This window comes from Microcaecilia unicolor, chromosome 8, assembly GCF_901765095.1.
Source record: "Microcaecilia unicolor chromosome 8, aMicUni1.1, whole genome shotgun sequence".
Lineage (NCBI taxonomy): Eukaryota > Metazoa > Chordata > Amphibia > Gymnophiona > Siphonopidae > Microcaecilia > Microcaecilia unicolor.
In genome coordinates, this window is record NC_044038.1 from 105,874,387 (window position 1) to 105,891,052 (window position 16,666).

The 16,666-nt window shown below is 40.4% G+C and overlaps 1 protein-coding gene across 1 annotated transcript in view; it reads right to left on the reverse strand.

Moving 5' to 3' along the window:
- GRAMD1A (GRAM domain containing 1A) overlaps positions 1–11,124 on the reverse strand; it is an 894,680-nt gene extending 883,556 nt beyond the window's left edge. Inside the window, 1 exon segment of the mRNA XM_030213386.1 lies at positions 10,934–11,124. Within this exon segment, the coding sequence (XP_030069246.1) occupies positions 10,934–10,941 (8 nt within the window). The 5' untranslated portion in view covers positions 10,942–11,124.
- Between the last annotated feature and the right edge of the window lie 5,542 nt (positions 11,125–16,666).

Here is a 16,666-nt window from a genome sequence, read left to right on the forward strand (position 1 = left end):
AACAGGTTTCATAGCACACCTCTGGGACAGAGTGAACAGAGAAAGGTCCTGATAGACTGACACCTTAGCCTCATTGTAATCCACAAACAGTAACTGGCAGGCTCTCTGCAGTAAGCGCTCCCTAAATGCAAAGTAAGCAAACCTCGCTATGATATCCCTGGGTCGGTTCTCCAGCGGTTTCCCCAGGGTTCTATGTGCTCTATCAATTTCCAAACCTCCTGGTTCTGGCTCCACTCCCAAAATGTTTTCACAGATCAGTTGCACTATGGCGGGGACATCTTCCGTGTCGGGCACTCTGTGAAACTGAAGGTTATGCCGACATCCCTGGTTTTCTAAATCATCCACTTTGTATTGAAGTTCTTCATTCTGAGCAATCCTTTGTATAAGACGAGAGTCAACAGAGGTAGTGCGTACTGCTCATCCACCCGATCTTCCAAGTCCTCCACCCAGCCTCCGACCTCCCGAATATCCATACTCATGGCGTCCATGCGCTCGAGTATTTCGTCCTTAGAAGTCTTTATCTCCGCCCAAATCTCCTCTAGGCATTTTGCCAATTCTTTCGGAAGCCCTTTTTTAGGAAAGGCAAGGCATGCCTCAGCATGTGAAGACGCAGAATCCGAATCAGAATGACAAACAGGGTAGGAGACATGTGGCGCAGCAGGCCCTTACTAGATTGCCTTACTGAATGGCATTCGCCCTCCTGGCGATGAAACGACTGAGTTTTGCTCATTGCTAAAGGTTTCTTTCCAAGCAACAGCACAAATGGAAATGGGAGCAAATAAAAGGTAGATTTTGCTAATAAAGGCAGGATAGTGTGGGAGTAATATCTCAGGCATCCATTTGACACCATGATGTTACTTCCTCCTTTTTTTATTGTTCTTTTTAGTATATTTATTGATCTTAATTGGCTTTCTTATTGTGTGTCCCCTACAGTTCCTTTACTTATCGCCCTTCATACACATATAATGCATATATATGGGGAGCTCATTCATATGTATTAAATGGCTATTTTACCAGACGTCATTCATATGAACTAAACGGCTATTTAAATACCTGACGTCTTTTTGACATCTCTTCCTTTCAATCGCAAGTGAATACTTGTCAGCATGCTGTTTGGTTACTCCCTTCAATGAACTCTATTTTATTTTTTTTTTTAGGACTGCCTTAAGATTTCTCCTTGTGTTGGGCTGGCAGTAGCATTTTATAAAAGGGTTCATAAACTATAGCGAATTTGACCTGTAGTGACCATTGGCTGTTTGCATTTATCTGGTGTCCCTTCTCACATTAGCTTACTTTATTAGGCAGCAGCTTTTTACGCTGGGATAGTAACGGTCTCCTTAGTCAATTTTTTAGTCTCGTTCCTTTCTTTCATTACATTTTGGTTACATAATTGTTTAGATGTATACTTTGGTGTTCCTTGTTCTTTTCCCCTTGCACCAGCATTTTTTTTTTATAGATCCTATACGGAGTTATAACCACACAGTACTTCCATCCCTAATGAATAGGCATAGTCATCTCCATATGATTTCACTAGACCTTATATAGACACAGAACTATGATTTTACAACCATTTTTCAGCATTTTGTCCCCCCCCCCCCTTTTTTTTTTTGGACCAAGATTTTATAATAGCCTCAGTTCAGTTTTTTAGCACCTTTTTAATGTTTTTTTAGCAGTGTTTCAAGATTTGATTCAGATAGGCCAATACAGTTATTTCTCCTTGTTCACTGTGTCCTCTATTACATTTGGGCCCTTTTTCGTCTATATACCGGTTCCCTTGTCTTTTACATAGACCCAGTAATCTATGAGTTAACGGCTCTGTTTGACATTTGCTTTCATTATATTTGTTTTCCGTCTCCTCATTTTGAATATCACAGACTGTATGCTCGTCGGGAATTTTTATTTCAATTTCACAGAGTGAATGTTTGGTGGCAACTTTATCTAGTCAGTGTACCTGTGGTAAGTGCACATGCATTCATAAAAAAAGGTTTTTTCATCCTTCCCTAGTATTGACGATATTTTATATTATAGATATCCCACAGTACGTTCATATCCCATATTCCCCATTACTTAAGTTTGTTTTTTTTATACCTCACCTGTTCTTAATGTAAGATGTTTAGTCATAATTTACTCATTTTTGTATCCTTTTTTCAAACATTCGTCCACTGATATGCATATATTCTGGTTGTATACATTATAACACATATATTTGTCATGTTGTTCCTTTGATAAGTACATAAGTATTGCCACACTAGGACAGACTGAAGGTCCATCAAGCCCAGGATCCTGTTTCCAATAATGGCCAATCCAGGTCACAAATACCTGGCAAGATCCCAAAAACGTTCAATACATTTTATGCTGCTTATCCCAGAAATAAGCAGTGGATTTTTCCCAAGTCAATTTAATAATGGTCTATGGACTTTTCCTTTGTATATTTTATAATTTAGGTATACATGCAAAGCATATGCTTTAGTTTTAAGTCAAGCTGTGTATTTCATTTTTCTTTGTTTGATATTTGATTATTCATGTACAATATGTTAAATGCATGCCACATTTTTATGTCTTTTTAGAACACTTTTTGTGACCCCTGAGGCAGGCGTTGTGTCACACCGAAACATAGACCATGTCAGGTCCTTTATACAAGCACTCAATAAAGCGTTTTTCAAGCACTATCTCCCGAGCTGACTTCATCTGTGGTCAGCCTCCACTCCTGTTGGTTTGTTTTGGATTGTCGTGGAGGTTTCTCCTGTTTGCTGTTCCAGAAGATAATTCTGCTGCTCTCAGGTCTTCAACTTTCCCCTCCAATGCTGATGAAACAGGAAAAAAGTAAAGCTTCTGTATAGGCAGCAATCCTGCCTCAGGATACTTGAAAACCTCCTTTAAGAATCTGTAAAAAGTTTCTCGAGGGGAGCTAAGCTTAACAGAAGGGAAGTCCAAAAATTTTAAATTCAGAGTTCTAGCTCCATTTTCCAGGTTTTCCAATTTATGATAAACTATATTAGCCCCTTGCAGCAATTTAGATTCTACCTCCCTTACTTGGGATATAGAAGTTTCAACTACCTTAAGTTGATTTTTCTGGTGGGTCAGACGCGACTGAAGTCTCAATAAACGAGGCATTAGACACTGAGTTTGCGATAAAACCTTGTGCAGGGACTCCACAGTTGTCCAGATGGACTCCAGAATTATCTTCTTAGGTCTAACCAGCAGCTGTAGAGCAGCACTGGGGTCAGGCCGGCTCCACTTAGACTCCCCCACAGCAATGCCAGATGAAAGGTCTTCTCCAGGCAAATTCAATACAGCAGCTTCCAAAGTGCCTGGGAGACCCAGTTCTCCAGGGGAGCCCTCCCTGAGCGCACAGCTACGATGAGAGCTTGCCCATCCGAAACTGCTTCAAAGACCCCAACTTCCAGTGCTCTGGCAGCTGCTGCTCTTGGCATTCACATCGCACCCAAAGCCTATAGAGGACTATGCGAGCTAAGCAAAACCTTGCCTTCGAAGCCGGGACTCCTCTCCATTCCGGCAGCGGATACCTCCAATGGTGCTGTTGAAGTTGCGTATGCTGTCATGATGGCTTGCCAAAGGACGAGAATCACAGGGAGTAAGGAGGGTACTCCCCTGATCTCCCCTTTCTCTTTGGCATTCAGTAAGACCACAGAAAAACTACTTAGAACAAAACTCCAGAGCACAGCAAAATGTGACTGCCTAGATCACAATCTTGGACACATCCCCCCCCCCCCCCAGGCCTGTTTGGTTTCTGTGGTGCCGTTTTACTAAGGCGCACCAAAAAGTGGCCTGCGCTGGTGTAGGAGCATCTATGCCACCCACTGACTTAGCGGTAAGGTCTCACGTGCTAACCAGGCAGTAAGCATGCAGCGCGCATCAACTGCTGATTACCACCAGATAAGGGCCCCGTGGTAGAAAATGTTTTCTACCGTATGATTTGGGCGCACGCCAAAAATGGAATTACCACCTGAGGCACGCAGTAGCCGGATGGTAATGCCAATTTGACATACATTGGACGTGTGTAGATGCCTGCGCGCCTATGTAAAAGGACCCCTGTGTGTATGATTACTCTTTCCTGTTAGATTATGTAGTTCCTTTCACCTCTTTGCTGATTTTAGATTGTAAACCGCTTTGATCTGCGAGTCAGCAAATGTAAATAAATAAAATAAAATTCATGAGTGAGGTGAAGGATTCTGCTAGCATGTTTGTAACAGTCCAGCTTGTTCTAATTTCCCATTAGTTAAGCATATTGGAACTCTAGGGCCAGTATAACATTTATATCACTGCCTTTTCATAGGTGGGCTAGGGTTTTTAATGTGTCTTTGCAGGGTTTTGTCTTATTTTGCTAAGTGTCATATTTAAGAGTAGTCTGTTATAAAAAGTAGACCGATACACATATATAAAAACAAAAACATAATTTATTCAAACCAAGATAAAAGCAGTACCCGACGTGGCCACGTTTCGCCCTCAGGCTGCGTCAGGGATAAAACTACAAATAAAAACATAAAAATAGTGATAACATCATCTCAAATTATGTACATATATATATATATATATATAAAGTCATAACAGCAAATGATAAAATAAAGTACAATAAATGCATTACACATTCAAAAGTAAAATGGAGGAGGAGATAAGACAAGCCACTTTCCAAACATATAAAAGTGTATAAAACGTTGGATGGATTTAATCAAATCCAATAATGTATCAATACATACCTAAAAATCTGGGGTGATCAACATACCCCTTCAAAAAAAGCCTGTTTTTGAAGGCCAATATTATAAACAGGTGAAGGGGACAGCTATGGGGGCAACGGTAGCCCCCTCTGTAGCCAATCTTTATATGGCACATTTTGAAGAGAAATATATATGAGAGAATCCGTATAATAGACATATCATGGTATGGAGGAGATTTATTGATGACATTTTGGTGATATGGGAAGGAGATGAATCCATTATTAAAAGAGTTCTTTGAATGGTTGAATAAAAGGGATAAAAATTTGAAGTTTCAAATGAATTATAGCAGAAAGGAGATACCTTTTTTAGATATATTAATTCAATTTAGATATGGTAAATTTGTGACGACATTATATAGAAAACCCACAGACCGAAATAAATTGTTACAATATGGTAGCTGTCATAGCCATCCACTGAAGCGTAACCTGCCCTATACTCAGTTTTTGAGAGTAAAGAAACTGTGTTCAAATAATGACGAATGCAGAAAACAAATTAAGGTAATGGCTAACAGATTTATACAAAGAGGGTACCCAAGGAAATACATTGAAGAAAGGCTGTTTAGAATGTCACAGAAACAAAGAAATGATCTCCTCCATACTACTATTGATTTGAAAAAGAAAAAAGAAGATAAGATTGTATGTACATTATATTATGACCACTTCATCTGATTTAATTAAAATATTTAGGAAGCATTGGTCATTGATACAGAGTATTCCATACTTTTCTGATAAAGAATTATTAATAGCATTCAAAAGGAATAGGAATTTGAAGGACTGTCTTGCACCATCGCCTCTACCTGTACTCATAAGAGATGATCCAGTGTGGGGACATTTTCCATGTTTGAATTGCTCATTTTGTAATGTTAATTTGAAAACTAAATGGTTTATTCACCCCATGACAGGAGAGAGATATGAATTGAAGCAATACTCCAACTGTAAGACTACACAGGTGGTCTATGCAGTGATTTGTCCATGTGGACTTGTGTATATTGGAAAAACTATGAGAGCATTTAACAAACGCATTGCTGAGCATAAAAGTGCTATAAAGAGAAATATACAGGAGAAACCACTAGTTGAACATGTATATGACTTGAAGCACTCTTTTGAAGAATTAAAGTTCCTTGTATTATTAAAAATTAAAACATTTTGTAGAGGTGGAGATACAGACAGGAAACTATTACAAGCAGAGCAAAGAATGATTTTTAAATTCAACACAGTGAAACCCTTTGGACTGAATCGGGAGAATGACTACACAGTATTTTTATAGACAATTTTTTTTTAATTATTTTATATTATTTATGGATCAAGGAAATGGTCCAATTCATCACATTTTTTGGATTAAAAGTGTTTCAGACACCAATTTGATATATAAGCGTTACCATGTTGGAAGCATAGCTTGTGGTCATTACACATTGTGCTATTGTGAGAGTGAAGCTAAGCTTGAGTTAAAGGTGACAACCTATCTTGACGTCTGTCATTATGATGTCATGATGTTATCAGTTTGGCAGTGATTAAAAATTTGTTTATTAAGACAGATTATTCTTTTTGTCACTATTTATGCAATAGGTATGTGTTGAGAATTGAATGATGTGAAGGTATTTGTTTTTGACGTTTTTTAGTAAGTAATGACCTTTGACCTGGATATGAGGTTTTAAAATAGCAAGCCACAGCACAGATGGTAATGCTATTGCACTTTGATCCAGAGCAGTGTCTGTTAACAAGCACAGTAAGTAGCTAGCTTGAATCTATGTGACGTTTGTGAGATGGTAGCATGGAGTAAAGTAGATGTACAAGTATATCTAGTAAGAATGAGCTTGTTTGGTGATTGAGGGAGAAATAGAGTGTTTTCTCTTTTAAAAAAAAGGGAAGCCACAGCACAGATAGTATTGCTGTTGCCTTTTGATCCAGAGCAGTGTCTGCTGACAAGTAGTCAGCTTTAATCTATGTGATGTTATGGGAGATGGCAGCATGGAGTAAAGCAGATGTATAAGTATATTTACTATAGAATGAGTTATGGTCTTTTGAAAGTTAGTTTCATTTATGCAGTCATGTCTTTTGATGATGTTATATAGTAAAGGCTGATAACGTTTTAGGATTCAAGGTGGTCTATTTGTAGAAGATTTATAACAGTGAGTAATTGAATGCTTTACACCATGAAATATAGTCAATTGTTGATATGATGAGAATTTTAATTGAGCTGACTGGTGAGATGTAGAGTTTGTGATACATGGGCTGATCAAGATGGGATTAATGTATATCTTTTTAATTTTGTTTTAGGCTTTTTTTGAAGGGGTATGTTGATCACCCCTGATTTTTAGGTATGGATTTGATTAAATCCATCCAACGTTTTATACACTTTTATATGTTTGGAAAGTGGCTTGTCTTATCTCCTCCTCCATTGTACTTTTGAATGTGTAATGCATTTATTGTACTTTATTTTATCATTTGCTGTTATGACTTTTTATATATATATATATATATATATGTACATAACTTGAGATGATGTTATCACTATTTTTATGTTTTTATTTGTATTTTACCCTTGACGCAGCCTGAGGGTGAAACGTGACCACGTCGGGTACTGCTTTTATCTTGGTTTGAATAAATTATTTTTTTGTTTTTATATATGTGTATCGGTCTACTTTTTACAACAGACTTTTATGTAGCAAGTAGACTGTTGCCTTTTTTGTTTTTCTCTTTATATTTAAGAGTAGGCCCTTACCACCCAAAATAAAAATGTTCAAGATTACTGGTCTCCATATCCTGTATAGTTGTCACACAAACAAAAACCCATCTGATATAATCAAAGTGTCCAGCCGTGGAAGGAGAATTGAAAAATGAAGTTGCAGAACTTTTGTTAGTAGTACGTAATTTATCTTTAAAATCATGTGTGGTTCCTGAAAATTGGAGGGTGGCCAATGTAATGCCAATTTTTTAAAAAAGTTCCAGAGGAGATACTGGAAATTATAGACCAGTGAGCCTGATGTCAGTGCTAGGCAAAATGGTAGAGTTTTATAAAGAACAAAATTACAGAGCATATTCAAAAGCATGGATTAATGAGACAAAACCAACATGGATTTAGTGAAGGGAAATCTTGCCTCACCAATCTATTACATTTCTTTGAAGGGGTGAACAAACATGGATAAAGGTGAACCGGTCGATATTGTGTATCTTGATTTTCAAAAGGCATTTGACAAAGTACCTCATGAAAGACTCCAGAGGAAATTGGAGAGTCATGGGATAGGAGGTAGTGTTCTATTGTGGATTAAAAACTGGTTAAAAGATAGAAAACAGAGAGTAGGGTTGAATGGTCAGTATTCTCAATGGGGTGGTCTGTGCTGGGACCGTTGCTTTTTAACATATTTATAAATGATCTAGAGATGGGAGTAACGAGTGAGGTAATTACATTTTCTTATGACACAAAGTTATTCAAAGTTCTTAAATCGCAAGAGGATTGTGAAAAATTACAAGAGGTCCTTACAAGACTGGGAGACTGGGCTTCTAAATGGTAGATGACATTTAATGTGAGCAACTGCAAAGTGATACATGTGGGAAAGAGGAACCTGAACTATAGCTATGTAATGCAAGGTTCCACATTAGGAGTCACCGACTGGGAAAGGGATCTAAGTTTCATCGTTGATAATATGTTCAAACCCTCTGCTCAGTGTGCGGCGGCGGTGGCTAAGAAAGAGATAGAATGTTAGGTATTATTAGGAAAGGAATGGAAAACAAAAATGAGGATGGTTCAATGACTTAATCGATCCATAGTGCAACCGCACCTCGAATACTGTGTTCAATTCTGGTCACCGCATCTCAAAAAAGATATAATGGAATTAGAAAAGGTACAGAGAAGGGCGACAAAAATGATAAAGGGGATGGGACAACTTCCCTATGAGGAAAGGCTAAAGCGGCTAGGGCTCTTCAGCTTGGAGAAAAAACAGCTGAGGGGAAATATGATAGAGTTTTATAAAATAATGAGTGGAGTGGAACAATTAAACTCTGGAATTTGTTGCCAGAGAATGTAGTAAAAGCGGTTAGCTTAGCCGGTTTTAAAAAAAGGTTTGGATGTTTTCTTAAAGGAAAAGTCCATAGACCATTATTAAAATGGACTTAGGGGAAAATCCACTGCTTATTTCTAGAATAAGCAGCATAAAATGTATTGTACTGTTCTGGGATCTTACCAGATATCTGTGGCAAGATCCCATCCAATCTGCCCAGCTGAGATTCTTCCACTGAAGGTAGATGAGTGAATACATTCATGTGTTAAGCCCAACACATGCCCCCCCCCCTACAGTCTTTACCTTAACTTTCAACCCTGTTTCACCACTGCTCTCTATATCAGCCCCCAGCCTGCCCAAGATCTGTGAAGGTGCTGACCTCCACTGGTAGGCCATTTCAGGCCTTCTCATCTTACAAGACAAATATTAAATCCAACACTCAGATCTCCTTCCATGTCACAGTACCAGATTTTCTAATAAGTCACACAGCTATCAAAACCAGCTAACCTACTGTCCAAACCCCAGAAGGCTGCGTAGAACAGGTGGGTAAGTCCCATCAAGCATAATTGGTGGCAAGATGGCTGTGTATCCCATCATCCAACAAAATTAAAAATCACACAAGTTGGAAATCTTAATGGGAAATACGATGCAAAGTAATACACACATCACAACCTGTTTTTCTTTCAAAATTCTGTTTACCAAAGTTGGCCCAAAGAGGTTTAAGTAAGAAGGGATTCTTACTGCTCTACAAAAATGCCCTCAGTTCAGACTATGCTTGTTTTATCATCCTGAAGAAGTCCCACTGAACGCATGGACTTATAGGTCTGATCATTTGCCTAGGAACCACAACAGTTCTGCGACTTTGGTTTGACCTCAATCACATTGTTAAATGTACAAGCCAGGGAACAGGTTTCCCTCCTTTTGTGTCTATGTGAAAAATGTTTGTTACATAGGGTACAAAGTAGTGAAGAGGAAAGTATCTGGTATTCTAGTCCAACTAAGGAAATCCTGTTGTGTGTATGTCCTGGGTTCCTGGCAGACAAGAGGGGATGCCATAACATTACATGGATTCTCACTGTTACTTTATGAACTGGAAACAATGCACAAATGTGCAGAATAATCCATTATACTGACAAAGCAATTTCGGTGCATTCTTTGCAGGCTGTGAAACTTTTTACTGGACTGTAAAATGATAACCTTGAATGTGCACTTCCAGGCAAGCCCCTTCTTCAGATGTGCAACTCTGTGATCTGAAAAATTCAAGTACAAATCATCCTTGAGTAATTCTTAAGAGGCTCAAATATAGATTATCACAGCCTGGAAAGAGTGACTGAAACCCTGGTCATACTGAAATAGGCCATAATGTGCCTCAATGAGTGGGAAAGTGCGGGGTGCAAATGTAAAAAAAAAAATTACATCACTGGTGGTGTGTAAAATGACCATCTTGCTACAATGATTATATAACTCTCTACAGCGTATTGTACGAGATCATAAATCATATTGATAATTACTTCTCTGCATATGTACACCATGTGGGATTATAGCCTACAGTTTTCCCTTAATTTCAGCACATCACCTCATGTTCGGAAGCTGTGCAGTTGTACGCACCTGGAAGAAGAGACATCTAATACTAACCATTCTGCTTCTTATCTGTGAATTAAATATATCTGTACATACGCACGCACAGAGTCTGACGCAACCATTCCAACCAGCCGCTAAAATGAAAGTAGCAGAAACCACAATCGCCAAAATCCAGAGACAGAAGTAGAAAAAAAAACACAACTAGCGGCTTGACTTAGTAATAGAAGATGCATAGTGGATCTCTATATCCAAAGAACAATAACAACGCCGGGAATTGTGGATCAGAGCACTTTATAAAACCCGATTCTCATAGAAAATAATTCAAAGAGCCATCTGTGGAGAGAACAAAGGCCCTGGGCTACCGTCAGCAGCCAACCTAGATCCGCACCCCTCCTTTAGTGCCAGCACTCAGGGGAACACATCCAGGTTTAAGGTTTCATCCCTTTTTATATTGAAAAGTGCATGGACTCCCTCACCCCGACCTCTGTACCTCAAGCCCTGCTAGAAGAGATGTAAAGATGCAATTGATCCTGCAGGCCGCCCGCCCTCCCCCAGCTGGCGGTCCCGCTGCTCCGGTTGGGGGTGGAGTGGAGTGTAGGGGTGAGGGACGAGGACTTACTCAAACATAGCCGGCAAGCAGCGAGCTCCGATCTGCTCCTCTCCTGCTGATTCTGTTGACTGGGCGGGCGGGAAGGCCGGCCGGCTCCTGCACTAGCGCTCCGGGGCTGCTCCCCTGCCCCCGCTGTCTCGGCGGGGCATGGCTGAGGATGGCAGGGCACTGAACCCCCTTCGTCTCTGTTGCGTTGCCGGAGGACGTCAGTGCAGGGAAGCTCAACCGCTTCCTCCCCCTTCCTTCTTACCTCCCTCCCCTTGCATTTAAAGCAACACCAAGGTCTTGCATCTCTGCCTCTCTCTGCTTTTTCTCTCCCTCCGCCGGAGAACTAGCATTAAATAGACCTTTCGAGTGCAAATTCTCCATTGGTGTACAGGGAAATGGGAGTTACGTGATGCTTTTCTTCCCGACTGACATCTTCTGTCTACCCTATTTTCCAGACTGGTGCTGCTGGCAGTTAGAGATGCAGCGCAGGACTCTCGTCTCAGACAAGCTTGCCACTTTCACAAGCCAACCAGACTCTTCCTAGCCATCCAGTCAGCAATTCAGTTCAGAACTGGGTGGGTTCACAAACTCTTCTAGGTTGGTTGAACTGATAGCACTGGCACAGTAAGGTGGTTCATACACAGATATAGGGAGGGTCAGTGCACTAAAGTGCGCAAAGCTTTACACATGCTGTTTTTCCATGTAAAAACTGCAGCTTTTCACTTAAGTTCATCTAAAGCACACAGTTTACCCACTTTATACATACAGTGGGGGAAATAAGTATTTGATCCCTTGCTGATTTTGTAAGTTTGCCCACTGACAAAGACATGAGCAGCCCATAATTGAAGGGTAGGTTATTGGTAACTGTGAGAGATAGCACATCACAAATTAAATCCGGAAAATCACATTGTGGAAAGTATATGAATTTATTTGCATTCTGCAGAGGGAAATAAGTATTTAATCCCTCTGGCAAACAAGACCTAATACTTGGTGGCAAAACCCTTGTTGGCAAGCACAGCGGTCAGACGTCTTCTGTAGTTGATGATGAGGTTTGCACACATGTCAGGAGGAATTTTGGTCCACTCCTCTTTGCAGATCATCTCTAAATCATTAAGAGTTCTGGGCTGTCGCTTGGCAACTCGCAGCTTCAGCTCCCTCCATAAGTTTTCAATGGGATTAAGGTCTGGTGACTGGCTAGGCCACTCCATGACCCTAATGTGCTTCTTCCTGAGCCACTCCTTTGTTGCCTTGGCTGTATGTTTGGGTCATTGTCGTGCTGGAAGACCCAGCCACGACCCATTTTTAAGGCCCTGGCGGAGGGAAGGAGGTTGTCACTCAGAATTGTACGGTACATGGCCCCATCCATTCTCCCATTGATGCGGTGAAGTAGTCCTGTGCCCTTAGCAGAGAAACACCCCCAAAACATAACATTTCCACCTCCATGCTTGACAGTGGGGACGGTGTTCTTTGGGTCATAGGCAGCATTTCTCTTCCTCCAAACACGGCGAGTTGAGTTCATGCCAAAGAGCTCAATTTTTGTCTCATCTGACCACAGCACCTTCTCCCAATCACTCTCGGCATCATCCAGGTGTTCACTGGCAAACTTCAGACGGGCCGTCACATGTGCCTTCCGGAGCAGGGGGACCTTGCGGGCACTGCAGGATTGCAATCCGTTATGTCGTAATGTGTTACCAATGGTTTTCGTGGTGACAGTGGTCCCAGCTGCCTTGAGATCATTGACAAGTTCCCCCCTTGTAGTTGTAGGCTGATTTCTAACCTTCCTCATGATCAAGGATACCCCACGAGGTGAGATTTTGCGTGGAGCCCCAGATCTTTGTCGATTGACAGTCATTTTGTACTTCTTCCATTTTCTTACTATGGCACCAACAGTTGTCTCCTTCTCGCCCAGCGTCTTACTGATGGTTTTGTAGCCCATTCCAGCCTTGTGCAGGTGTATGATCTTGTCCCTGACATCCTTAGACAGCTCCTTGCTCTTGGCCATTTTGTAGAGGTTAGAGTCTGACTGATTCACTGAGTCTGTGGACAGGTGTCTTTCATACAGGTGACCATTGCCGACAGCTGTCTGTCATGCAGGTAACGAGTTGATTTGGAGCATCTACCTGGTCTGTAGGGGCCAGATCTCTTACTGGTTGGTGGGGGATCAAATACTTATTTCCCTCTGCAGAATGCAAATAAATTCATATACTTTCCACAATGTGATTTTCCGGATTTAATTTGTGATGTGCTATCTCTCACTGTTACCAATAACCTACCCTTCAATTATGAGCTGCTCATGTCTTTGTCAGTGGGCAAACTTACAAAATCAGCAAGGGATCAAATACTTATTTCCCCCACTGTAAAGTGGACTTTGCAAAAAAAAAAAAAAAGCAAAGTTACCTGTAGCAGATGTTCTCTGAGTACAGCAGCAGGACACATTAACACATGTGGGTGCTGACATCATATGGTGCCCAGCACAAAACTACCCAGTGTTCTAGGGAAAAAAAACTCTTTGGCAGCACCATGCACTAGCAATAGAATAGTAAAGCTTAGAAAATACAAATGCAAGTGGAGGTGCAGGGCGGTGCCAAGGGTCTCTGGTGCCCCCCTGCTGACTATCAGTTGCCCCCCCCCCCCCCCGGTTTGGCACAAGATGCAAAGGAAATAGGAGCTGAAAGATGGAGTGCATCTTTGTGGGATTGCTGAACAAATAAAGGGTTTACAACCACTTAGTTTTATGTTTCAACATTTTTATTGATGAGGAAATAAACATGATATAACAGATACCATAAAATATAAAACTTTAACAGTACAATGGAACATCACATATAAGTATTGAACAGACCATCATCAAATTTTTATACTCTCCGCTGTGTGTGCCAACCAATATTGGGGATAGTGTGTTTAAACTTCAGACCAACTCACAGTAGGTTAAGGAGCAAACTTCGCCCCCGTGGACTAAGTCCTTGTATATATCGGCCTCATATTGACATGAACTGGTTTTTTTCTTTTCGGGGCTCCCTTATAACCACTTAGCTTTTCGTGCTTTCATGTTCACAAAATTAGTAATTAAATCTTTGATATCTAACTGGGCACATACATCATTCTCAATAGCAATCATGGCAAGGCTTACAAGCCTTTCTTGCGAAATACTTGATCGCAAATAATTTTTTATGATTTTTAACCGTGAAAATGATCGCTCACCACTTTGCCACACTGACAGGAATTGTCAGCAATATTCTTAGAATGATGCTCACATTTGGGAATGGGAGGCTATTTGATAGAACAAATTTTAGAGTTTCAAAAGGAGTATGAAAATGGCACAATTCGGTCTTAAACAGATCTTTAAAGGCACATAGTTCATCATACAGTTCAGTTCCATTGATGTCCTTATTATCACCATCTGATAAATGAAGTTGCAAATCATTGCAATACTGTTGGAGCTGTTCATGATGTGTTTCAGCAAGTTTATTTATGTTGTACAGCAATTTGAATTGATTGTAGTGTTGTTGTAACTAATCAAATCTTTCACTGAGAGAAGTCATTGCAACATCCAAAATTGTAAAGAAAAAATTTACACAAAATTTATTTTCAGGTGATTGAGGCGATTCATCTTCTTGTTCATACGGTAGTTAGAAATAAACGTTTTTAAGTTGTTAATGGCTGTCAAAGCAGTTGCAACATTTTCACTTTTACTCTGAAGAATCTTACTGACTGGATTGATATCATTCAACAGGTCATGCCACAGGATGAGGGAACACAAGAACTGGAAATCCTTCAACTTGGTGCTCAAAATATGCGCTTCATATTTTGATTCGTTGTCATATTTCTCATCACTAAGAATCTCATACAGAGCATCATAGATTTCTCCAATTTTGTGCCTGAGTGGCTGCAGAGCATCTATGCGACTTTCCCAACGAGTTTCTGAAAGAGGTTTCAATGTCAGAGAGGGAGCGTGCTTCCTGAGAACTGCCCAGCGCTTCGTTGATGATGAGAAAAACTTATATAACTCTTGAACTGTTCCAAATAAGCCAATGGTCTCATGATTCACTTTAGCAGCATCATTTACAACTAAGTTCAGGCTGTGAGCTCCACATGGAATGTAGGAAGCACGAGGGTTCATGTTTAAAATCAGCCTCTGCAGCCCATTTCTTTTCCCTCTCATATTGGCTCCCTTGTCGTAGCCTTGACCCCTTATATCACCAATATTAAGATTCCAGGTGCGCAGTTGATTGATAACAGTGTCACACAGACCCTCTCCAGTTGAGTCATGAACTTCTAGGAAGCCTAGGAAATGTTCTTCAATGTCTACATTTCCTTCTTTGCAGTTAACATAGCGAATAATAACAGTCATCTGCTCAGTGTGACTGACATCTGGTGTACAGTCCAATATTATAGAATAGTACTTTGCTGTTTTGATTTCAGATAAGATCTTCTCAGTGATGGCATTGCCCAAAAGCGTAATAATTTGATTTTGTATGCGATTGCTCAAATAATGGATTTTGGATTCCTCTTTTATAGCCCTCCTTATATGTGCTGCCATGACAGAATCAAACTTTCCAAACAGTTCAACCAGTTTAAGAAAGTTGCCGTTATTTCTTTCATACAGCTTTCCAGATGTGCCTCGTAGAGCCAGACATTGAGATCCAAAAAATTTGATTATTTCGATGAGCCTTTCAATTACATCTGACCAATGTTTTTTTTCTAGCTCATAGAGCCTTTGATGCTGTGAATCAAGTGTAGTTTTGTTTTTCATACAGCCTTGATGCTGTGAATCAAGTGTAGTTTTGTTTTTCAGATTCTTTCTGAAGTCGATCCACATTTTTTAATGTTTCATATGAGCTAGACTTGTTTCATGTGTAAGCAGTGCTTTGGATAAACTCCTCCAGTTGTTGTAGCCAGTCGATATAAAACTACTCGATGATTCACTTGGATCTGTTGGTGAAAACAGTTTGCAGCAGAAACAGAACACGTGATCTGTGGAAACCGAGTACAGTAACCATGGTCTTGGTAGAAGTTCACCGTTTTCCATTTTTCGGTTGTAGTATATATCACTGAACTTGCGTCCACTAGAGTTTGCGGGATACAAAATGCCTTTCTTTTGAACAGGTCCTGATTCTGTGAGAATAATTCTTATTTTGTCAGTGAGTTTTGGCCATTTTGCTGGATCAGATAGCTCAGGTGCCAATGAATCTGAAGGGCTTGATCCAGAGGTACTTGCACCTGGTTGGGGGTCTTCCTCCTCCTCCTCATCAGTGAGAGTAAATGAACAGGAATCTTCTGATTGTTGGCTGGCAATGACTTTCTTGGATGGGCTTGATCCAGAGGTACTTGCACCTGGTTGGGGGTCTTCCTCCTCCTCCTCTTGAGAGTACTCGCCTGTCACTTTTAATCGTTTGACAAAGCTATATATTGCTCCTGCTTGCTTCTGGATGGCTTCTTCTTTTGCTGCTTTTCTTTTTCTGTTTTGCCAACCTGACAGTTTCTTGTTAGTTGCCATCACAACCACGACCAATTTGTGTGAACACTCAAAAGCTCTTTGACTTTTATACTAAAAACAAATCAACAAGAACAAAAAACATTGTCAGTTTGCAGCATGAATGTGTCTGTATAACACAGAGTGTGTGTGTCTCACAGACAGAGACCGTGTGTGTGTGTGAAAGTGACAAAGGGGGGTGTAATTGTGAGGGTGCGGGAGAGTGTGTGTGTGTGTGTGTGTGTGTGTGTGTGTGTGTGTGTGTGTGTGTGTGAAAGTAA